The 25,931-nt window shown below is 42.5% G+C and overlaps 1 protein-coding gene across 2 annotated transcripts; it reads left to right on the top strand.

The window, feature by feature from the left end:
- The first annotated feature begins 1,607 nt into the window (after positions 1-1,607).
- VSTM2B (V-set and transmembrane domain containing 2B) lies at positions 1,608-24,389 on the top strand. Of its 2 annotated transcripts, XM_053449113.1 has the most exons (6): positions 1,608-1,953; positions 3,643-3,813; positions 4,568-4,752; positions 5,852-5,884; positions 8,465-8,840; positions 23,623-24,389. In XM_053449113.1, the coding sequence occupies exons 2-6, from the start codon at positions 3,732-3,734 to the stop codon at positions 23,709-23,711; spliced, it is 765 nt and encodes a 254-aa protein (XP_053305088.1). In that variant the 5' UTR covers positions 1,608-1,953; positions 3,643-3,731; the 3' UTR covers positions 23,712-24,389. The 2 variants fall into 2 exon arrangements, with proteins under 2 accessions (XP_053305088.1, XP_053305089.1); XM_053449114.1 differs by lacking the exon at positions 1,608-1,953 and having other exon boundaries at positions 3,183-3,813.
- The last annotated feature ends 1,542 nt before the right edge of the window (positions 24,390-25,931 follow it).

Raw genomic sequence — 25,931 nt, 5'->3', positions numbered from 1 at the left:
GACTTGTGATTCCCTGGAGCAGGTATGGAAGCAGGGTTCATCTTCTGTTTTGCGGTGAGAAATGTCACCAGCACATGCCATCCCTGTACCGGGATGAGTCTTGTTTGCTTGAAACATGGCACGTGACTATAAATGTTTATTTTTGGAGTCTGTCCAAGTTCTTAATGTCAGTTGTGCAGGTTTCATGCGGCCATTGCCTCTGTTTTCAGGAAACAGATTATGACATAGTACCGTTTCCACAATAATTTTTTTCCCCACAATAATTGCATTACTCACAACGCTGTTAAAAATCTCATGCGGTGGAAGGAGATGAAACTATTTCTTCTCATTACAATATTTCATCTCCAGCCATCTTTGAGACAAGAAGCAATCTTCCCTAAAACTTCTTGGGAGTACTGCCTCTCCACCGGTCTGCAAAACAGGAAACAGTCTAGCCAACACCTCTCTGGGGGTACTTCCTCTCCAGCTGTCTGCAAACAGGAGACAACCTACCCAACACGTCTCTGGGGGTACTTCCTCTCCAGCTGTCTGCAAACAGGAGACAACCTACCCAACACCTCTCTGGGGGTACTTCCTCTCCAGCTGTCTGCAAACAGGAGACAACCTACCCAACACCTCTCTGGGTGTACTTAATTTCCAGATATATTCAAGAGACGAAACAGTCTACCCAACATGTTCCACAAGTTCTTCTACTAGAGCAGTCTTTGAAACAGGAAACAATCTAGCCAACACTTCTCTGTGTGTACTTTCCTTTCGGCTGTCTCGGAAACAGGAAACAATCTAGCCAACACCCTGCCAAACAGGAAACGATCTACCCAACACCTCTCTCTGGGTATTTATTTCCGCCGGTCTACAAAACTGTCTACGCAACCCCTCTCTGTGGGTACTTTATTTCCAGCTGTATCTGAGAGAGGAAACAGTCTACCCAACACTTCTCCGTTGGTACTTCCTCTCTGTCTGTGCCAGATACAGGAAGCAGCCTAATCCATCACTTCTGCTATGGATCCTTCCTCTCCAGCTGTCTTTGGTACTAGAAAAAAAAAACTCTCTCCAAGTACTTCCCAGTGAATACTTCCTCTCCAGCTGTGTGCAGGATTGGCCGTTGTGTCCCTCTCATCACCCTGTTATGTCCCTGCCAGTACCTCTCATCATGTCTCATCAGCGTGTCTCCTAACACGGTTTCTTTCAGAAGGGGAAGGCAGCGAGGGTGCTGCAAACTTGGAGGCAGCACGCCCTCTCCCTGCGAGAGGCAGACTGAATTCTCTTGCTCGCAGGTCGCTGCGTGGACGGCAGAGCCCCCATCCCTGACTGCTCTGCGCTGTACTCTTGGCCCCTATGCAGAAAAAACTGAATGTCAGGGGGGGGATCATATGTGACCAAAACTAACTGCCCTGTGTAGTAAAATCCCACATCACTGAGAGAGGGCAACTACGCGAACCAGTTAATATGTGGCACTCACACTGGTAGCTATAGCAAGCCTGTTCCATCTCACTGGATAGACGGGGGGGGAATCACTGTGTATAGCCCTGCATATTAACTCTGCAGTAAGGAAAACATCAATGTGTTAGTAATGTGTTATTCTTAGAAGAGAGGATACGTTTGCGGTGTTTGTATCTGCCTGCATCGGGGATGATGTTGTTTCCTGCCCCTGCCTTCCCCTGCATCTCTTGGATCCTCTCGCTTTCAGACACCAATGCTCTCCTGCCTTGTTCTCAGTCTGCGCGGCAGGACTGCGAGGTGAGCTCTGTGCTCTGTCTGCTGCATTCCTAGGTACCTCGGCTGCTTGCTAGCCAGCAGTTTGGGAAGCCCTAATCGACTCTACGTCTCTAAATCCAAGCCCAAGAGATTCCGCTCCCCGACAGCTCCGAGCAGGATGTCAGCCCGGCTCATCCTCGCTTCACATTTAGCTGCTGAGGGACATGGACCCGAGAACAGTCTGTATTAATCTTACAGGTAGGTTCACCTCTGCTTTATCCCAGAAAAATACCTAGAGAGAAACACGAGATGCAGCATAGGGCAGAGGTTTATCGGGTCTCTTACATACGAGTATTTACTGTTTGCAGGAGATGAAACACTGGAAAGAGAAATGATTTGTTTGTTTTTGGAGAGACCAGTCTATTAAATGTCTTTGCAGTAGTGACATGTCGTGGAAAGACCTGGCTTCCTAAACCGAAAGACCCTCGTCCCTCAAAAAACTGCGGTGTTTATTTCCAACATGCCTAATATATGATACAGCTAAGGAGTCCTCCGTCACCGACATTTCATTTTCTCTAACATCTAAGACGCAAAATCCCAAAAGTGCCGGAAATGTTTCTATAAAGCAATGCTTTTGCTCACGTCTCCAGTGCTGAAAGTGTTAAAGCCAGGGTTTCTAAAGGTTGTCGTAAGGAATTTTAATAGTTAAATGCACGGTCTTCGGTGGGGAAAGCTGCAAATTTTAATTGCGTCTTATTTCTTAAGGTACAATAACCTGTTTGAAAGATGCCGTTGATTTGAGCTGATTAGCAGACGGGATCTTGTAATGCTCTTTGTTTTCCCCATACAAACCCATTAGCAGGGTTCACTCAGCTTCAATAAGGCATTTTAATGCCCCTTTTGTTGAGACAAGTGCATTCCCCCCTTACATTGATTTATTACCCCCTGAAGCCTTCCTCTTCCTGCAAACTACATTCTTTCCACTTCCCCCCCCCCCAAAAAAGGGGAGACGAGGGCTGTTCACCTAGCCCCTAACCCCTGCAGCCCGGGGGTGGGAGATAATAGAGCGCTGCTGAGCTGTGCGTGCCAGCAGAACTATGCCTCTCCCAGCATCATAGGGGTTAAGCCAACGTGTCCTGTTACCAGCCCCCTCTGCTTTTAGTGGAGAGAGCAGGGGACATGAATGCTGCATTGATGAGATTTTTGGCTAAAGTGGTTGCTGCTTTGAACTTCCTCTGTGTTTGGTGATGGTGCGCCGTCCGAGCGGTTCCAGGTTTTGGATTTTCTGTTGTTGTTGAGGGGGCTACCTTTAGCACATCGTTCTAACGTGGTTTTTTTTTTTTAATCGAATCATTGAGCAGGGGCAGCAGATGGGGGCATTTTCTCTTCTAGGCTGGTCACTGTTGTGGATTTAGGATCGGGAAAAAAATCCTTGGTTGATTTCCAGATCTGATCTGAGATTCCTGACAGGAGAAGGGAGAAAAGGGGTGATTTGGATAAGATTAAAAAAAAATCCACTCCTAGACTAGACACGAAGGAAAAAAACAGGTCACAAACTGCAAGCAATCGATTGCTTCAGTGATCTGGAGTGACAGGAAGACTCCTCTTGACTCAGTAGATCTTCTGTATCATCAGGCTTAATATTGGGATGGGTCTTGGAAGGAACACCTCAGCCTCCTTGCTTCTGGACACCAACAAATCCTACCCTGCCAGAGGAAGTTGAATACCGCTGTTATCTTATCTGGAGACAGATTTGGGTCAAATAAGATCAGATTCAGTATCGGGTCACATCCGATCCAAGAGGAAACCCGATCAGCCTCCATGTGGATGTTATAACTGGTCTGAAAGTGGGTTCAATTGTGTGGTGTGATTTTAACATTTGAGGGAGGGTGATAATACCTTTTAACTTTGGACCTTTTATTGAAGAAACTTCTATCTGTTCTACAGATCTGCCATGGGATTGGAAATCTCTTAGTTCCGTGCTGGAGATCTAGAGATTTTGTTTTATTGTGTTTGATCTTTTCCCAAAATCTGACATGCATGAGATGGAAAAACAAGGATTATTTAGCGCTCTCTGTTACCTGATGTTGAATTCTCCTCTGTTGTTTACCGTAAATGGTGAGTAAAGACGGTTCTTTGTGTCCTAACCCTGCATGCACAATAACGCAGCCCCTCGGTATATTGAGATATCTAAATTATGTCCCTCAGCCGGTGGGTTTTCTGACGCACATCTGCACCGTTTGTGGGTCACTAACGCTGTGCAGGTGCAGAACTAAGCGTATCTTGGATTGAAGGGCAGGCATTTGCATTACAAACTACGCTTTGGAATAATAAGCATCCCCATTAAAGAGACAAAACATCAGCCCAGCCCTTTTTATACAAGACCTAATTGATGTTTTTGTTTGGGCATGAAACTGCTATAGCCCGTAAATGAAGACTCCAGGAAAGCTATGAGCGAGAGGAAGTATATTGTGTGCTTACCCGTTCCCTTTCTTAACTATATCTATTTAAATATGTCTATACTCAGCATGGCACACACATCATTAGTGGTGTGTGTGTGCCTATACTGGTGCGGTGCACGAATGTTCTTTCATCTCGCTGATCGCCTGCCCCAGTCTTTGCGAAGGGTACAGGGCTTGTAGGGGATGCTGTCATCATCTGTTAACATAGGCAGCAATTGCTTTCTGTGGCGAGATGGAGACAGGGATGCTGAGATATAGTTTATTGCTTCACTTTCTGAACCACTGGAGTCTAATTTAACAAACTGCTGTAAACCCACGAGTAAAAAGAAGATCAGATTACACCCGTCTGATCCTGTCTATTAATCTCTCCTCCTAACCATCCCCTGTAATTCTGTCTTTTTTGCTCCCAGCCACTTTCACTGAAGTCCCCAAGGATGTGACAATAAGGGAGGGAGATGACATAGAAATGCCTTGTGCTTTTCGGGCCAGCGGATTCACCTCTTTCTCATTGGAGATCCAGTGGTGGTACCTAAAAGAGGCAACTAGGGAGATGGCACATGAATTAGCTATCAGTGCCCCTGGGGGCAGGAGCAAGGTAATGACTACACTACGTTTACCCAACCTATGTTGTGTGCAGTAAAAGATTATTGAAACGGCCTCCACATTCTCAAAAGCGCGCGCGTTAATAATACACAAAGACTTATCATTAGGACAATAGGGGTAATTCTTTCTGAAAGAGGGGGGGGGGCTCGTTCTGCAGACTCTAAAATTACCCCGGCAAGCTATCAAGAGTTATGTGCTCATCCCTCTGTCCTAGGAACAATATGTACGAATGATATATATGTTTAGACTGCCTCCCAACTCTGCAAATAGTTATGTAAGTAAGTGAAAGCACATATTGACAGGAAGAATTAGCAAGATGAATGCACGCATCGGAGAGGCACGGCCAAGAAACGCTGCACCGAATGCAAAGCTCAGCTCATCTCCTCGGCTGCAAATGGATTATTTGCTATTTTGCAAATAGAAGTCCGTTGACCCCTTGTTAATGCGTAGGCTTTACTTCCAGCAATTTTAGTCCATATAATTTGATCCGTGATCTGATTAGCATCATCCCTCCAAATAAATTTGGAAATCAGGTTACAGATTCCTGCATCTCTGTATTTTAAGGGATAGCAACCTCAGATTAGGAACGCAGTCCTCGGCATCCGCCAGCTCCCGATAAACACAGACAAATAAAACATTCAACACACAACACTTTCCCTTCTTAATGTAACAGATACAATGTATCAATCAAAATGACAGAAACCACACCTCGTCATTGTTATTACCATTATATACTTTGGGTTAAGTGTCATCCAATACGAGAATGCGAGAATATTCGCAAATATTATATTTAATTATGTGCAACGTGGTACTGGCGATTGAAATCTGATATTGTTTTGGTCTTTTTGCACACATACACCCCAGCCTATACTGGTTGGTATGCTGGAGCGACGCAATGTGCCGTATGTTCCAAATTCATGCTTATATCACAGACTACCACCGTTCCAGCACGCAATGTACAGATTCCACCACGCAGCGATGAGGGTTTATACACACGGCCGAGGCTTTTCCGGAATGTTTGCGTTAAAAGCTGACTTTTAAGTAATTACTAGTAATTAGTACGGTGATAACTGTCTTGTGTTGCTTTTCAGGTCACATCGAATAAGGATGGAACCAAAATCAGTGTAAGTTTACTGCAAAAATAGTGCTTTGTACCAAATAGCAAGATTTCACGGAATTATTAAAGCCTTCAGCGGCTTGGAAACAGAATGTGGTTATTGTCACCTCCTGGCTGTATCTGTGGAATCTGACAGCGGGGATATTGTGTTTAATTATGCAATCATCTGCAGATTTCTTATCTCCCTTAACTATTTACAGGCTGAAAATCAATCACTACATTTAATCAAAGCGTACCACTGTGCTTAACCTCTTCACTGCCACAGTCCGGCCACTCAATGACTCCGGCCCCTATTGGTACCGCACAAAAAAGAGGGTTATTTGTTTTATAACAGAATTGCTTATTATTTTGTATTCGCCAAAGAAAATATTTGAGGAGTTATATCCTTTTTTGGATAATTTACAATTTGGCAATCCGAATTGATGCTAGTCCTGGGCTGCAGAAACAAGGAGTAATTATTTTTATAAAAGACCATTTTTCCATAAGTTTTTTTTTTCTCATTCGTGAAATAAGAATACCCTGTATGTGTGTTGGAGTTTAACTCATCGTCTCCCTGGCAGATCAGTATGTAGCCTCCCTACACATACAGAAGGCTAATGGCACTCGCTGTATGGCGATCACAAAGCTTTAGGAAGCAGATTTAAAGTTTGACAGTAATGAAGCGATGGAAGCAGGTTAACAAAAAGTAATAAGGACACGCAGAGATCCTGCCCGGTGTCCTTTGAGATTTGCATCTGGGGGTATTTGTAGAGAAGGGGTTTCTGTGAATAAGACTTAACAAAACCCAGTAATGAGTCCATTAGCCTGTGAGAATTTTGGGGAAGCTGACCCTGAAAGAGCCATGGCTGGCACACCAGTCCTTTGCATGCCCCTCCATCATGTTGTGGTTGAAGTCATTGATATTCAGCATGCATAGTCTGTGTTTTTCTCGGTATCTCTCTGGAATTCTCCCCATTCCGTCCTTTCCGTCATAACGAGACAGGCTGTGGGATCAGATCTAGGAAGCCTTCCAAACAGTCACTGAGAGCAGGAAAGCTACAGCAATAATAGATATATATGTTATATATACCAGGGCTCCGCCACGCTGGTCTACAGGGGCTGCAAACAGGCCAGGAATTGAGTAGCCCTGTCTGGTAACAAGGAGTTTAATGAATTTTTAATTGACATGCCCATGCTCAAGCTGGGATATCCAAGAATTGTGACCTGTTTGTGACCCTCACGGACTGGATTTGCGACACCCAGTGATATGCCAACCATTTGACCATTTAAAAAAAATTTAAGCAGCCCTATAAGAAGTAATGTACCGAACGCCATGCTGAAGGAGGAGGAAATAAACAAAGCAATTTAGCATTCATTTCACTACAAGGCCCACAGCAAGTCCATCCATCCATATAATCAACATACCAATCATCCCAGTAGTATATAAATTATAAAAGCCCCTTGCATTTATTAACCAAGAGAGCATGAAAGACAGACAGCAATTCAACAGAAGGTCATGATTAGAATACAGCGCAGACTGAAACTGCACGTCAAAAGCGTCTCGGAGAAAGGAGAGACCCTCGCTGCCTGTAACCCCCCCATTCCTGCGTTAGCCAACATGCGATCACTATCATTAGCGCATTGTCCGAGGGCTGCTAATAAGCCCGCCGAGAGGCCAGATCTTATCACAGGCCGTGTTCCTGTCGCTAAAATGACGTATTGATGCAATCCATCTGGAATTAGGATCTTTATACTAGCCCCCTGAGACAGATAACTGGGGTTATTATCTGACATCAGGGGGCTGTTGACAAAGGGAATGGTTTGTAGGAGTGCCCTGTGACGGCAATACCCCATCCTGCCGTGACGTGCAGGTATCCTTATTGACATATAGGTTGGTTAATGTCTAAGTACTAACAAATATGTATCAGGCTTTCCTTAGACCAACGCCAAGCCTTATGTGTTTAAGAAGCTTGGACAGGGTTTGGTCGAAACGCTAATCATTTGTGTAAGGGAACTATAACCCGATGGGGTATTAGCTAAAAATGTTTTATATAGAGCTAGATTGAGATTTCATATACAATGTGTTGTTGTCAGTGTGTGTTGTTGTCAGTGTGTGTGTGTGTGTTTGTTTATATCAAGCCCTTGGGTGCCAATGGTAATCCCACCTTTACCAAGTGGGGGATCTTAACTTCTTAGTAAATATGACACATGATGTGCTGCCAATAAATTGTACGATAGCAGTTCATACAATACGTCTGACAAAGGGATGGTGGTCTTTTTATTAGACTTATTTCTTTTCAAAGTGCCAGTTTTGACATAAACTATCATATTATTATACAAAAAACAAAAACTATCTGCGCTTCTTACCCTAATAAAGTTGGCAACAAATATATAAACATAATATAAATGAGAGGTTTTGGTTATCATATTATTATATTTATTTTACTTGATATTATTTTCATACTTATCATTATCATTATTTTGTCTTTTGTTTAAAAAAAAAAGTTAGTAACTAAAAGTTTGAAACTCAAACTTAAGGTCGAAAAAGGCATTAAAACTCTAAGGGTTTTTGTATTTGGCTTCTTACATAGCTGTGTTGCCGTTTCAGACTGTTCGAGTCCAAGGTAATGACATTTCCCACCGGCTGAGGCTCTCCAACGTCAGAAAGCAGGATGAGGGCATATATGAGTGCCGGGTGTCAGATTATGGAGACGACGAGACTCAGGAACACAAAGCCCAAGCCATGCTCCGGGTCACTTCTCGCTTCAATCCACCTGACATGCAGGCGGCGGAGGCTGTGTCCCATATCCAGAGCAGCGGGCCCCGTAGGAACAGCCCCAGCAACAGGGCCACCCCAGAACCTGGGAACAAGCGCCCCGTCCCCGCAGGAGACAGCCTGGCTCCATCACCAGCCACTGCAGCATCCTCCTCCGCTTCCCCCGCTCCTGGAAAAGCAGCCATTCTGCGGCAGCAGCATGGATCGGGTCAGTAACATGTTGTTTCACAGTGCCATCTGGTGCATCCACAACGGTATTGTATAATGCAAGAAAAAGCACACAAAACATGGGCTTAGAATTACCGGTATAAAAGAAAATAAGAATAAAACAATAGGAATTTTAGAATATTTAAAAAAGAAAATGTTCCAAAATGATGCACTTTATGTGCCGTTAGAAATGTGGACAGGGCTGATATTGTCATTATTATTTTTTATATGTTGAATGTTTATTGTAATTCATCACTGTTGATATGCAAAGGATTTTTCTGCACGAAACACAAGAATATCTCAAGAAACAGCTGCTTCTGGAACAGTACAGCTGAAAAGTCTTGAGACGAGAGGCAATGGCAGTATAGCAGGGATGACCACGAACAAGCCTCCTGGATGGAGTAAAGTTTTTCCCCCCCAAGTCGGTCCCAGCTGTGGTCCCTTTTTGTCTGATTTCGGTACGTTTGCAGCTGGAATGGGTCAGCTCCCAAATGCAGTATATACGGACATCAGATAAACAGGACCCGTTAAAAACAGCAGCTCGCCAATGCCATAAACTAGAGGTGGGACAGACACACTCCTAGCTGCCATCCTCATGGAAGGAATCCTTCCCGCTTGCAGTAAGATTAAGTAAGAATAGATTATTTCGTTGGGATCTGCTGCTTCAGCACGAATGATTTCTGAAAGCATATGAAATGGAATAAGTAGAGTAACTGCATATTGCCTTTATTTGCATATTCTTAGTAGGAGGGTTCACGGGGGACACGTAACACTTCTCCGCATTCATAGTAAGAACGGTGTATAAACACGCATGAAGGAAGAGCTTCAGCTCAGAGTTTTAATGCAGTAATATTAGGAAGTATTTCCGTGTAAGAAGCACAGGGAGCTCGATGAATGCAAAGTTACGGTTCTGACAGGAGTCACGTGCGGAAAGCCACTGCTTTGTTGGTTATTATTGAAATCCTGAGCCCCCTGGGCCATCCTCTTAGTACAAAGTGCGACCAGATGCTACTTAAAATGAAAAATTAATGACACAGAGCAGTCTGCCTCTCATCTCTCAGTGGGAGTCACAGCAGCTAGATCCTCTGCCGTGTGTCACGTATCATCCACGCCAGCATCCAATGCTACCCCTTTGGAGTGGAGGGAGCAAAATCTCCACTGCCTGGGAAGAACGATACAGTGTCAGATATGCCTAGGTGTAAGAACTTACACTATGTGGTTAATAGCCAAAGTATATGTCCCCACATGGCAGACAGTACGCTGCTAGCATCCCTACCCGTCAGACTCATTTACAACTTTATACAGACAGCATAGATTCCTGGACACCGGGATGGGTCTTTCATCTTACAGAACCACAACTAATCTGTGTCTGCATAAATAAGCCAGAAATGAAATGAATTTAGAGCATTAGTTACGTTGGAGAGACGGAGAGATGCTTGTGGTCGATTCCAGGTCTGTGTAAAGAGTCCTAATGCATTGTGTAGTGGTGGCCAAGAAGGTCGTGCCTTTCTCTTAGTCTTAACAGCAGTTCTAAAAGAGTCAATGAAAAGTTTTTCAGTGATTTCTGTCTGTCTTTACATTTTTTTTTCTCGATGCTGCATAATTTGAGCCGGACAATCATATAATTCATTTATACCATCTCCAACAAAGAATGATTGAGGTTCTTTGGTATCCTAATAGACCCGTGTCCATACCAAGGGAGCTGGAGACCTCTCTCTCCCTGGGGGTCTTGGTTTTAAAAAAAAATATATATATTTTTACTAAATGTAACTTTTTATCGCTGACCAAGAGCTACACATTTGTCGGAAAAATCCATGAAACCTATTAATATGTTTAGCATTTTCTTTAACAAGCCATGGGTTAAAGATTGAGTTTTACTGCATTTTTAACATTGATTAATGTAATGGATATATTCTCATCTCCTTCTTTCTAAAAAGACCTGATAATGGAATATTCCAAATATGGAATCTTCTGCCTTTCTATATGTCGTATTTTGTTGCAGAAATATTATTGTTGATGTGTTTTGAAAGATGATCCACTATAGAAAAGTTTTTGTTTTTTAATATAATCAACCCAAAACTTAAACCGTTTACACCCCACATAATGTCCGCGTCATTATCTATATTTAGCTATGGTTGTATTTATATATTCATAATATAGTGGACATAATATGTGCGGCACCTTAGCTTGATGACTTTTAATGTTTGTTTTAGTAAAATACTATCGCAAGGCAAATAGTAGATGTGAAGTGGCCACCTCTGCCTTGTGTTAAAGTTCCCTCTTCTCTGTACATTAAAGAGAAGTCTTTTGGAAGCTTTTACCGCCAAAATGAAAATTTCTTAATAAGAGAAAACATTCCATTATTTTTATAGCGCCAAAACATATTTAATACCAACTGGCATAGAAGGAGAAGGGGCCCCATCCTTTACCAGCTTACAACAAGCTAATAATTTCATTTAAAATATTCAGTATTGGTCGCCATCTTGTATGGATAGCCGCACAAACCTGGCCGATTTTTTTATAACTTGAATTTGTAATAATATAAAATTATCTGTGTCTCAGTCATGTCAGAATATCTCATGGTTGATCTACCAACATGTAGCAGATAAGCCTGCTTTCTTACATTTAAACCTTGTGTTACATGAAGAGGGCTTGTTCCATCATATGTGTTACTATGTTCTTCGGGGCTCTTCAGAATGGGAAATGTTAGGGAATTACTCATTTCTGGTATTTCATTCACTTTTCTTGGGTTGGATGTAGGATTTCATGCCTTTAGATGTATATTGTGCCTGTGTGGACATTATAAGACTTTATTTTAGAGCAGGGATTGGAAACCTGGGCAGGTATGATGTATCATTTGGGAAAAGGGGTGACCGAAACAGTGGATGCAGGATGGATGGACCATGTATAATACAGAGACCACCTTCGATATATTGTGTCTCGCAAGGCTGGCCTTCAGTCTCTCCTTGCAAGAAGAAGATCTTTCTATAAGCGATCCAAACCAGCGATTCAGCATTTGGTTGAGCCGACCTGGCAAGCATTGTAACCATACCCCTCCTTGAAACCGCGTAGTAATAGGGCTTTATGACGGCAACCAGCCCTGCTCGCTTGGCCACTAATGACCGGTAAGAGAGCGGGTTTCAAGTAGTGGTTTATAAACATGTGGCTCTAATATATCACAGGAGCCTTATGAAAAACCAATAAGCAGACGTGGCGTTCGGGATACTTTGTGCCCCGTAGCGATATTAATGCGCTAACCATTAGTTCAAATGGTATTAATAAACACCGGGAAGAGTGTGGGATTTCTGCGACTCGGGATGATGGATTTGGTGCCATTTCAGCCTTTCCAGGAGCTAAAAACAATGTGATGACGCATTTAATATATTATATGGCGCCTATACATATAATATAACCAAGACAGCTCACAGCGCCAGAGACTATCAAGAGGATTCCGTATAACTAATGCCCGGTGTACAGAGTTCATGGACATTCTAATTGATCATTGTGCCCAAAGTCCCGGCATTAGAGGCCGATAGGTTGCAGAATTCCCCCTGGCTTTTTTTTGGGGGGGGGGGGTTATAAAAAAACATATTTTCTAAATTTCTTCTTTGTCATAAATGTGGATCATCAAAGAAATGTTCAATACACAATTTAATGAACTACTCTACTTGATTAATAGTGACTGGCAAGTCAGCACTATGAGACTCTAGACAAATGTAATATCTGGACATTAAAAGCAGAGTAAGAAGAGATGCCAAGATGACTGACCCCTGAGACTACACACTGGCTGAAACCACAGCTCCCCTGATACGCGTGTACCTGATAGAGCCGGATCCCAAAAGATCTACAGTGGATAGGCGATCGGCGATGAATAAATACATCTAGAAAGCTACTTAATAAAATAAGAAAGCCGGTATATGTCCAAAACAACTTACGGAGCCTCCATTGCAAAGCAGAAGCGATGGCTCTGGGTCAGCGCTGAATGATCTGGCGATGGTGATTGTACGTAGAGTTTTCTTCTCATAAATAATTTATAATAAGAAGTAATATTTGCGCAGCCTTCTGAATTGAGGTGTAAGGTCTGGTTTAAAGACACGGCACTTGGATAATTCCCTGCATATATATTTGCCGTTATTACCGGTATTTCAAGAGGTATTTGTTGACTGTGGAACGTTCACACGAGTCCATCTATATTCCCGAGTAGCAGGAGCTCTGTGGGCGTCAGAAACCTGTTTGTGCATATGAAATAGAGCTGCGGGGCTGTATTATCTGCTTCACATACATATATATAATTTGGATAACATGTCTCAACGTGTTCACCGAACCAGGTGGAAAACCATGTATTCGAGGGAAACGACCGCAGACGACGAAACAAAAAGACAGCGTTTACAGAGAGCGATTCCGAGAATCTGCCAGAGATCTCTCAACTCGCATTCTGCTTCTCCTTGTTTTATTTGCAAACACACGGTAGATTTATGTACATATAGAAGTGATGGATATTCTCGACGGCCTCTCTCCTCTATTGCCATGGAGATGATAATGGAAAGTTGTACCCATTCCTTTCTTTCTTTTCCTTTATTCCGGACAAATCCCCGTGTTATCTGACCCTGCCGCGGTCTCAGACTGCGTGTCACTTTTTATGATCGCTCTCTCTTTCGTATGTGCCGTTACCGGTGAAGCATCTGCTTTTCCTTTTTTTTGTATTTCTACTTCATTCGCTGGAACTGCTCATTTTTTTTTTAACCCTTGTCAATAAGACGTCGGCATTGGTTAATAAAAGAATCTTATTGATGGCACGGGGTTCTAGAAGCATTGTAACAGCAGCGATTGTCTTTAATGTTCGTCTTATTGCTGTGAGATTTTGTAGCAGAAAAGGAAAGCCTAATATTTTGGATTCCAGAACATTGATATTGTGCACTTTGAAGCTCAGGCGTTCTTCTTTCAGAATACAGATCAGCCTTTAATAGATTCGCAGGCGACAATAACGTATCGACTGCTCTTGTTATAAACACTTCAGGTGCTATGGGAGAAATGAATCAAGGCACTGGTGTCAAAGGCATTTAAAACTTTAACCAAACATACTGGGCATCATAATGGGGGTTTTCCCCCCGCTCTCGCTTTTTTGTGTCACTGAACCTGAAACATCTTGCAGTAGCCCTTAGGATGATACAAGGAGCCAACCAGGGAGGCTGAATGCCACAAGGTAATTACAATGTCCTTGGTGTTGAGTGCCTTTTATAAACTTTGGAGGTCTGTTCATCATGGCCCCTGTTGTGTAGCAACTCTTCATCCTCGGGGGATGATAACTTGTCATGCTGGGTGCTTTTAGCTTCTGACTTCTGTCCCCTGAGATTATTATGAAGAAATAAAGCAGTGAACATGTCTGAGAAAAGCCCATGCTTTTGTACTTTTCATCTGAAATTTTCACGATACAGAGGTAAAGCATCTTGTGGGGTTTATTGCTGGTAGTAAAACTAAACACTTTCTATGTTCTGGCTCTGTAGTAAGCGGAAAGGTAGCCATCGCCGCGTGGCGCATGTGGCCCTGCAGGAGGGTCTAATTCGCTCATGGTTAGACACCTCGCATCATGACAGATGGGGATAAAAACAGGCGGCCAAGAGATCATGCACTGATTGTTTATCAAAGCTGTTTGTTCAGGCAGGATTCCCTGTTCGCACCATGATCTAGTACCGTCCAGAACACAATTGCCCACAATTTGTATATATTTATAATCCTCGGAGATCTGGAGCCATGGCTTCTAATTGTGTTTCTTTAATGAGGATGTTAAGCTGTGTATTTGCTGTTACAATTGATATGTGTGCCTTCTAAAACCCTCCATGGCTTCCCAGCAGGGAACCTAGTCTTATGCATTTGGAAATAGGTGCCGAGCTCCGTATGTTGGTCCATTTGGCTGGTTCATTTCAAACCATGGTCCGACATGACAGCTGAGGGGTTCAGTAAAGTCGGTGCTCAGTAATTACTAATACAGCTCCGCCGATCACACCAACTGAGAATGTCTATCACCTCCGCCCCGGAGCTGTCCTCCTATACTAATGGGTCTTTGACAGCCGCCAAGCAGAAATAAAAGACAGGTAAAGTATAGCGTATTATGTGTACGTACAAACCTGTCACCTGCGTTACTGTGTCTGTGGAGGTGCTGATCTATATGGGAGAGGAGGCAGCACATTATATGTCTATAAATCAGCGTGCGCGGTGTTTACTCTGTATCCACAAATAATTGTATAATTAGAATAACGCTGAACATAATGTTAAGACTGGATATTTACCTCGTCTCATTTACCTTATAAATGTCACTGGGTTCTTCTGAGCTGAACAGTAATAAAAACGTAATGGCGTGCGTGGAATCAGGTGGAAGGGAGTATCGCTGCGCGATGATTTGGGAGCACGAAGCGTCCCGGATTCCGTCTGATGTTTGGAAAGTCCTGGTTATTAGGGGAACTGAAGGAAAGAGAGGTTCAGAAATCACATCGCTTGGATTTAAAAGGATAAACAGGGGAAATTAAACAATGGAAAGTAGAGAAATGGTCGTGGATGAAATGATAGAGAGGGTGTAATAACTTACGTTTTTATTATCGTTTTTTACCACAAAATGCCTCTTGCCAAAAGGAGCAGCAGAAGTCTAGGGGCATGGACCGTCTGTCGTCAGTCTTCAAACCCAATGACTATGAAAATCGAGAGGTTTTCCTGTAGAACACAAGAAAGAATGACGGAGAGCTACGAGGGAATGCCTTCACAGTCACTTGTTTTAGTAGTTTGCACCCTATCTGACGGAAAGGGCCCTTCGGCTATGTTGGTATCACCACTAGTGGAACTAGGCAAACGCAATAAGTAGACCCATGTGGTAAACAGTGGAATGCCTTTGTCTTAATCAACAGGGAGATGCATGGACTCATGAAAATCTATAGATCTTTTTGTATAAGCCGGACTTCATTGGCATCGCCATAAAGAGTCAGCTCAGCGGGGGGCTTGAGATTGGAACGTAACCCAAATAATTCTCCTGCCTACAACGATGAGGACTTCAGATGAATTAGAACCCATTTCTCTCCATTACTCCATATAACAATGTATTTAAACCCCACAGGAAAAAGAGACTACCCTTTTATCAAAATTCTGCAAGAGCAAAAATAAATATTATTGGAGGGCACTTTCACATGTTATAAGCATCCTGGGGGCTTGCATAGATACATCGCATGACATGTATGACGAAGAAAGTCATGGGTTTGCCGGCCGGCGCATAGAAAATGCCGATCTGTAGCTGTGATATCATTTTCCAGCTGCGCGGTGAATATTCATGCGGCCCGCTCGCTGCCCATTCTGGAAACAAGCGGCTGATTAAAGCCGAGCCGTATAGGAGCATGTTTCCAGATCCTCTCAATCAGCATTCCTCATTAAATTAGTCATTAGTCTGGGGGAAGAATGACAAAATTACGTGTTGCATGTTTCTGAAGCAGCTGCATTGTTTCACGTCGGATTTAACCTTGAAATCCCGCTCTGACTCACCATTGGACGCCTGAATGTATTTTTAAAGCACTTAAAATGAGAAGAATGAAACAAATGCAAACGACGATTTTCTGCAAGATTTGTTAACGCAGCGCAATGTCGCCTATCACATTCTGATTGATTTACAATATCCCAAAGCATATTCTTCTTTGATGGCTCCGAGCCCAAACCAAGATGAATAATGTTCCGGGGACTAAACCATCAATATACATTCAGCATTTGTAATTACTGCTCTTTATCGACCCTGAAATATTGCATTTTTTTTTTCTCTTCTCTTTAAGGAAGACTTTTTATACATGTATTAAGATCGTCTTTGCAGTGAAGACATCTTTGATTCATACTAAATATACAATAGGGGTTTTACATAAGAAGCCCTACATATTTAGAGATGGGTGCTGTCCAGGTGAGGCCCTCAAGGCGCCATTAAAATTGGAACCCAGTTCATTGATAACCCAAAGTTAAGAGCTTTTGGTCACGTAGGGGGTAATACCCAGCTATTGCTGTTTAGTGGCAATAGTTACTAACTGTTAGGTGTTGAGTTGATGTTAGGTGCCTAATATTTCCTTTAATTTCATATTTAGGAAGAGGAATAGAGACCCGAGCAAATCACCTCACCTGGGTCAACGGACAAGTTCTTTGTCATATATACATTGTTAGAAAACCTCTCTCTCCATGTAGAGGGTGGTAGATAAATGGAACAGCGAGCAGTAGTAGGCACTAATACAGCCTAAAGGGATAAAGCTATCCTGAATCTAATACAAGATGAAGGGCTGATTAAGACCCGAGTCTCTCATGGGCAGACTGGACCAAAGGGCCAAATGGGTCTGATCTGCCGTCACATTCTGTGTCATGTGAATGAATCGGGTCCCTTATATCTGCTATAGGAACATGTTTGAGCTCCCATGGCTTGCAGCGATAAACCATTCATTGATGGCGTCTGTAACCTTTAGCAATGATTTTACCCCCTTCATGACGGCTGGGGGATTTCTTCTCTTCCCACCAATAGAAAAACATTAGATTGTTCTTTAACCGTGAAATTAATTTGTAATGAGCACACGTTTAATGAAAGCATCAATAACATGTAAAATAGACCGGTTACCATAGGCTTGGCTGCTCCCAGTTACCGTTGGAATTATCGGCACATACAGGTGGCACAAGAGGGTTTTTTTGTTCTCCGTGCCAGCGCTTCGGAGGGTGCATGCTTTGTGATTTATTAATTTTGCCCGCGGAGTACACAAAAAGCAGAGATTATGCTGATTTCCAAGGACAAACATTTTCCGTGCTGTCAGAGTTATTTAGGCTTTACTGAGGGCATCTAGAGACATCCAGCCACAAGCTCCGGGCTCATTTAAACAATTCCTCTTGTCTTTCCGCTTTAGCATTAGGAAACAAATGCAAAACCTTGTTTTACTGATTGGCCATTTAAGAGCAAGTGCGGTGAATCATGTTTATTAGGACGCAGCAAATCGCGTGGCCTTAAAGCACAAAAGCAACATGTTGTTTATAGTCAAGAGCTTGGCTGTCCAGATTAAGCAAATTTCACATTGGGAACCCATTTCCCGCCCCATTACAAGGTTTATGCGGTCGGAACAACTGAAGATCAGATTAAGTGCGGTCAGAAGAGGTTTGTTCCATTTTTTTTCTCTGTTCTCTGGCTTTTTATGGAATTTTTTTTTTCTTTTTTTATGCAAGAAATGTCAGCAAAATGTTTTTTTATTACTATTATTTTTAACTGGATGATTCACATCTAATCCTAAAAGCACTTCAGCCAGGAGGACCGATACAGGACGGGAAAGAAAATCGGTATTTTCACATCTCCATTATATCAGACATTAAAGAATGTTGGTAATCAAAGTCCAAATTCAGAGGAGACTTCGGTATTGATTTCAAAGACTGCTAACGGTCTCTGTGGGAAGACGGAATTGATTTGTTGGAGGTATTTATAGAAAACCATGGATATCTATGACCCCCCTATAAGAAGATGGGCGCGGTGTGCATATATATATATATATTTTCTTAAGGAAATATACCGAGTTATAAGTGTTTGCGTGCAATTTGCATCAATACACGACTGTCGTAGTTGCAAACGATCAGAGGTAGCGATATAAAGCAAGTCACCATTTGCTATTTGAACATACCACCCTGGTGCAGGTGGAGAGGGGCATTGGTGGTTATTTCATAGCGCCAAGTTGAGTTGTGCCTCATGCCAGGGCAGAGTGACTGATTTTACAGGGTTTATCCAAAAACATATACGTGACGGAATAATAATCCCTAAAACAAGCAAGTGCGTCAAACCATAATAGCCCCCTTTGCGTCGGGCAAACAGCTCAGATCGTTCTTTTGGTGGGACAAAGTTCAGTGTTCACATCTGCCGCCGGCAGAAATATCAGATGAGTAGGAGTCTGCCTGTGTCATAAGAAGCTACTCGCTGCCTGAATGAGTTTGTTTGTCAGCAAAACTGGGCTATTTGTCACAAGAACAGTCCGCAAGCAAGCGTTTTGTAATGCCAGGTTATCAGCTGGAAGTGGGGGAGCCAGTGAATCGGCTGGTAATTACATCAACTTGGCACAAAACAGACACTAAACAGAGCAGAGGCTGGCACGTCTTCCGCACACACAACAATTGTTCCATTCTTGCGAAAAAAATGATCTTATCTGAAAAAAACAACTAAAAATACAAATGAGAAACACAATAGAAAGGAGCTTCGCCCGGAGCGGATTGGTACAGGTTTACGCGCAACAAAATAGATACATCGTAGCATGTAATATCCTTTAAATATGTGCCATCTGTGACATCAGACTTTGTAGATTCAACTCTTCCCGTAACCCTTGAATGACTCTCATTACCAACCTGTAATGGAAAACGTTATCTTTCAGGGGCCGAGGGAAGGACTTTCCACGATGCGCGGCCTGGTGCACATTAGCGTTAGCTCTGGCATGGAGCGGCGCTCCGTCATTTCCACCCGTCGGACTTTCCGCGTATGACGCCCTTTGATTAGATCTTGCTTTCCTCGGCTGTAATTACCGGCGTCGTTGCAGCTGGCCGGTTTGTATAAATGATTTGGTTTGATTGTGCTGAGGCTACCCAACACGGTAATTTGCATCTAGCATGCATTCACACAGCAAGTCCTGATTTTATAAAAATATACATCGTGCGCGCCGCGAATGTAACAGACTAAGGCCAATCAACCTTCTTTTCGGATAAAGCAGACCTTTGGTGTTTATACGTCTCATAAAAAAGGAAGAAGTTAGGGGGTTTGGGCGATTTTAAGGCGTCATTGTCTCTCCTGAATACTGATCTGGGAGAAGCTCGAATTCCATCGTCAGAAAGATCTCGGAATTTGGAACACTTCTTCTTTGACAGTCGCTTCCTGCGAGCATAGTGCTAAAAAAGTGTTTGTGCCAGCGGGTGAAGGAAAAAAAAAACAACACAGGAGCCCCGAAATTAGCAATGTATTCATCATTGTCAAGATTGCCCTTATGCCGCGGAGTCTTGGCTGCTCCTGACGCATTAACGTTTTGGGTTTTGAAGGATTGATGGTATTTATAGTCAAACAATGGATGGTGCGCTCGTGACAGTCACATTCAATCCTGCCACAGCCGATAAGCAATATTTTAGCCGCTCTAATGCAATAAAAGTTACTTTTTTTTTCTTCTCCAGACAGTCATTGTGTCTGCAAATAATAATGGTATAAACGTCTTTTCTGAATGTCATACATTTTAATAACCTCGCGGTGTTCCATAAAATGGAATGGAAATCTTACTTTTGGATTAGTAAGAAAGTGAAGAATTTAATTAGTTAAAAAAAATAAAAATAACTGCCCGGCTTTAAACAGCAGAGGATCATTGACTCAGCTTGCAAGCCCACCGGCATCTTCCACCGGCAGTTTGCTGCATTAGATCTCAGCCGTTATTCCTGATGGCTGTGCATAGGGTATCCCTACAGAAACATATAGGCGTTTCTGATAAGTAATGCTAATAACACATGGCCGAGTGGCCCCAGTCCCGGGGGAATGAGATGAGGTACTGATTCCATGTGCAGAGCATGCACGTATACACGCAGCATTGCAGAAATAGAGCCGCAGCATATGTGTGATGGGTCTACTACATAGTATGATGAGCGATGTCGCTATGTGACAGTATATCATCCCAACATCTCTCAGGGCCGCTCCGAAGAGCCCCCCTCTATAAAGCCATGGAATGTACCAAACCATAACATTTAGGGCTGCAACTAACGATTATTTTAATAATCGATTAGTTGGCCGATTATTTTTTCGATTAATCGATTAATCGGATAAAAAAAACAATATGCAAATTTTTCGTTTATTTAAAATAATTTTAAGAACTAGATGTTAAAAACAACTTGCATTGTGCCCCCACCCCTTTGCACTGTGCCCCCACCCCCACTCTGCCCTGCATCCCCACCCCCACTCTGCCCTGCACCCAGTCTCACACCCTAACCTGCCCCCCCACCCCCACTCTGCTCTGCGTCACCTCCGTCGTCACGTAGCATGAAGAAGGCGGAGACTGCAGAGCGTGGAGCAGAACCGGGGAACGCAGGCGGAGGTAAGTAAAAGGAGCCTAGTGCTCCAACGACGAATCGATCACTCGATTAATCGATAACGGAAATCGTCGACAACGATTTCCGTTATCGATTCGTTGTTTCAGCTCTAATAACATTCTTTAATACTATTTACTGCGTATTCCCAGCGTAGCACTAAAGTTCTAACAAAACCGTGACGTTATTTTGTTCTCAGTCTACGTTTACAAGCGGTTGACAAAATATTCTTCTCATACCTGTATGCAGGGCGGTCACGATAGTGATCCTTCTTAAAATATTGATCGACAACACTCAATGTTATTTGATTGATTCTGTTTATCAGCAACTGGGATATAATTCCCAATCAGCCAGTCTTAGAAACGTAGAGTTCTGGAAGGACGTCCTCGTTATTTAACGCCACTTTCTTTAATGGTTACATTGGGAAACTTAGTATCCTTTTTTATCGCAGTCATTTATTTTATGGGAAACAGGGATGTTTCCCGCTTCTGTATCGGTGGTCTCTACTTCACATCCAGTACGTACAGCGTATAAAGTGGACATTTGGCCAACGTCTTACTCCTCTCCCCCCCCCAAAAAAAGGGTATACGGTATAAAGTAACCTCTTGACATTGATTAGTACATCCTGATCACCACAAAGCTGGTTAATATTAATGAAATCCTTCTGGTGCCTCGGTTTCTAATATGATGAGATATTACTGCACTAAAATGGGTCGTTCTGCAGCTCGTGGACAAAAGGCTAATTATTATATTATCCCATTAGAAGCTTTACGGCTCCTTACAAATCATGTTCTATTAAAGAGCTAGAAACTCCAAATGGATTGAACTTTTATCAAGGCAGGAGTTGGCATTACCATCTACATCATAAAATGGATTTCCTTCCATCGTTTATCTCTATAGGCATCCTATACATCTAGTCCTATGTATGTGTGTGTATATGGGTATGGTTGTGTATGTATTATATATATATATATATATATATATATATATATATATATATAATGAGAGATGTCTGTCCTTTTACATACTTTGACCCAATGCCATGTTCGTGCTTTTGTAGCTGACTACGGCCGACGTCTCTTGAATGCTAATATAGCCAGTTAGAGATGAAAGAGGAATTATTTTTCTTGGTTGCATGACCAGGCATCTGTTTATAGTAATAAGTCACGGAACGAATGCTAATAAGCACATATCTTACCATCCTCAAGCAGGTGATAAATCTCTGCTAATGATCGCCTGGAGGTGTTCACCGCTTCGCACCAGAGGCCGGTACACACCAGCTGCCGCTATAACGCGCCGGCCTCGCCTGCGCACATTTATCACGGATCCCGGGTGAAAGTAATTATTACACATATGTGTTTGTATGTGTACTATACGCACTATTATTGCTGACGTTCTTAGTTCTCTGTTGAATGTGCGTCTTGTACGTTGTGTTGTTAAGATATATTTTGACCTACAGGAAAGCTGAGATTTTTCTTTGACTTTTAAATGCAGTCCTCAGCAATATAGGGGATGTTTTGTATTTAGAAGCCATTCTGCATGCTGTTGTTTATACCAGTAGCAAGATGAGCGAGAGGATAGCCGCTTAGGGTCCTCGGGTCCCGTAGAGGTAAGTAAAATGTGAAGCAAAACAGACTTGGGATCCTCCAGACACGTTAGGTCCAGCCAAGCACCTTCATGTTATTGGGTTAGATGTTACCAGCATCATGTTTACCAGGACCAGGGTCTGACCGTTAAACCATAGACAGGAGTTTGTCACTTCTTGGACACCCCGGCTATGGCGGCGATGGTAACCCTTCCTGTTACAGTCACATGACATTATGTTACCGCCGACCAGTACAGACAGACACGTCGGGGACACGGCGCGTGGGCAGAATAGGGATTGTTTCTATTTTGTTTTATTGCAGATGGGAATCTCCGGTGCTTGAATGTCACGACTGACAGGAATGTAAAAGGCATCCTATTCTGAGTACAGGCCAGATGGTTCAATTAATAGGCTTGTTACCTTGACTGATCTCTTTGTACTCAATTCAGGAGATCCATGAAGCCCAGCGTGTAAATTTAAGTGAAGCTCCTCTGCAACGCAGAAGGGCGCCGCTGGGTCTTCCATTCATTAATAATGCAAACTCCTACTTTCTAATTATCTCACAAATATTGTCAGACGTTTTCAGGTTAGCCCCACCGTGTAAAGGAAATAAAACACAATCCGCCCTCTTCATTATATATTAGACTTCACAAGTATTTTTGAACGTTGGATAAATAAATGCATTGGATGTTTTTTGTTTTTTTAAATCGTTGACAGAGCGTGGTTGAGATGGACCAGAGCTGCACATTCTGGACCAACACATCACTAAGATATAAGGAGTGCGCTTTACTACATCCAGGTTTCAGGGTTAATTTTCATACGACAGCTAGGAGCTACTAGACAAGTTCTTTTTCTTTCGTCTGGATCATGAAGGTTATAATGTCGTTGGATAAATCATTAAGCCCCAGAGTAGAAAAGTGTGAGAGCTTCGTATTTTGTCTTTAAATGCTGGACTATTATATATTTTTGTACAAACTGGCGCTGGATGAAGGCTGTGTTTACTAAGTCTGTCCCAACGGCAGGGTGCTTAAGCGACTCTGTGAAATGATGGCGTCTGGTCCTTACAGCAAATCTCTCGCATCATAACAACAGCTTATTGTTCCTTTGTTTCATTTTGCAGGCACCGGACCCAGTCTCGCCAGCGATCCCGTGCTATACATGTTCCTGTTGATATTTCATCAGCTCGTATATTTACTACTGAAACACTGATGGACCATTTTCTCAATCATTCCTGAATTCAACCAAACAATCGTAGGATCCTATCCGACACCCCAGCTGCAAAATGTAAAGAAGGACAGGAAAAGACTGAACGTAGCATGGCAAAACACTACAAAGGAGGGAAAAAAATACAAAAAAGAATATTTTTTGGAGAACTTACACAACAATTAAATCACCCCAAATAATGCATCTAGTTTCCAAAAAGTGTCTGGTTGGAGCCTTGCCAATGCGCGCAATGCGTCTGTAATTCCCAATAAGTATAGGTACCGTATCAGGCATTTCTTTCCAAAAGCCCCCTATTATTCTTTTTGCACGAACTGTTGAACAGTTATTTTTATGAGAAAATGTAAATTTATTAAGTTTAAAGACCTTCCCTGGACGGGGAATATTTTTAAGTAGGATGTGTCTGTGTTTTTTGGATTTATTTTGTTTTTCCTTTGCACCTTTTTTTTTTTTTTTTTTGCCCTCCCGTTATTTTTCTATTAAATTATTTCTTTTAAATGCCATTTTCTTTTCCTTGAGTCGAAGGCACATGTTACCATGGTTATTACTCACCGTCAATAATATTTATTTTTAAATAAAGATTGGAAACAAGGTAAGACAATTTGTTTATAAAACTGTATTGTATAATGCTAATTAAACAGTTGAAATAAAAGAGTTTTGAAATAAGCACTCGAAGCTTTTATATTTTTGTTTTGCGCAGGTTTCCCAGAGAGGAGAACTAGGCAAGCTGTAGTCCCTTATTGTGAACCATTGCACCAGGTGTGTTCTTTTGTGTTTTAGTAATTGTTAAGAAGATTACACTATTATTATTATTTATTCTTTTATACAGTGCCACCATATTCCACAGTGCAGTACAATGGGACCACATCATCATCTGTTATAATATTCTGGAAATGGTTTTCTAGTTGATACTGAAAGCAAATTGCAAGACAGGTGTACCGTCTACCTAGATATAAATGTGTTTCCAGTTTCCACTACATATTTCTAAATAACATAAACTTTTTTAGGGGTGAAAAACAAACTATTATGTTGATTGTAAGCCTTTCTAATCTGTAGAATGTAATATTTGATAATTGTGATCATATATACATGTATGTGCAGCGATGGGGAAGATGCCTCTTATATTCAGCGCATATCAACATGGCTTCCCTTACATTTGCAGATTCTAGGTTTGGAGAGCAGGGCTATTGGTATCCGTTGCATAGTTTTGCTTCCGATAGACACAGTGCTCTTAAACTCCTAATACAATGAACAGACTCACTTATTGATACGTACGGCTTGGAAGCTTCCCACGAGCGGCTCCAATGCGCTGTTGGGTCTAAAGCTTCAGCCTTTGCTCTGGGCAGATCTTCTGGTCTCACCTCTGTCCTCTCTTTCTGATACCTTTGTGTTATAACACATACTGTGCATTCGCAGGAACGCTATGTGGGGTAATTTTACAATCATTTATATAATATATAACCGATCCCCCATGACAACAGGGGATTGACATTTCACCTGTTTATTCAGAAGTTTACAACAACATTTTCTTCTATGCCGACAGAGATAGATGTTCGGCTCATCTCACCTGTCTTTATACCTGAATTCAAGGCTCGCAGCATAGGTAGCATTGCACGTTAGGGTAAGTCACCAGCCTAGACTTATGTGCTGCATCTATTATGGTCACTAAGTGTGTTATAGCATATTCCGCAGCCTTGTATGATGGGTCAACAAGTACTGCATCGCGTAACACCATGAACTAAAGTAACAGCTCTGTGCCATTGTTTAGAGGTTATGTCTGCAGAAATGCAAACTGGAAAGCCGTGTCTCTGTATGAATCCAGAGAACCGAATCCTCTTATTAAAAAGGAACGGACATTTTTGGCTCCTTGGACGTCCTTCGTGAAATCTAAAACCCATAGGCGTATCCTTCATACAGTAATCCAGCAGGAACTCGCGCTCTAAAGGTCCCACTGACTTCGGGGACGAGGTTGGCATCTCTTTTTTCCCCCTTCTTTTAAATGGCAATCATTATAGATATTTATCTGGTGTGCTCGATATTCCCTGATCAGTTATTACGTTAATGCACACAGACGGTGGCTGTTCTCTCGTTCAGGGTCAGGGCTTGACCCAAAAGATCCAGAAACCACAGCAGCTCCAGGAGAAAAGGTAATCATGCCAGCCCATAGCCTGTACCCCCTACACTATACCACTCATACCCCGCACACGT

The sequence above is a fragment of the Spea bombifrons genome, chromosome 10 (genome assembly GCF_027358695.1).
Source record: "Spea bombifrons isolate aSpeBom1 chromosome 10, aSpeBom1.2.pri, whole genome shotgun sequence".
Lineage (NCBI taxonomy): Eukaryota > Metazoa > Chordata > Amphibia > Anura > Pelobatidae > Spea > Spea bombifrons.
This window is presented reverse-complemented; position numbering and strand designations above follow the sequence as displayed.

What these genes read in the sequence shown, in the direction of transcription:
- VSTM2B (XM_053449113.1), top strand. Translation starts at nt 3,732, where the DNA reads ATGCATGAGATGGAAAAACAAGGATTATTTAGCGCTCTCTGTTACCTG. An exon ending in CCCCTGGGGGCAGGAGCAAG is followed by an intron (nt 4,753 to 5,851) that starts GTAATGACTACA and finishes GTTGCTTTTCAG; the next exon opens with GTCACATCGAATAAGGATGG. An exon ending in AGGATGGAACCAAAATCAGT is followed by an intron (nt 5,885 to 8,464) that starts GTAAGTTTACTG and finishes TTGCCGTTTCAG; the next exon opens with ACTGTTCGAGTCCAAGGTAA.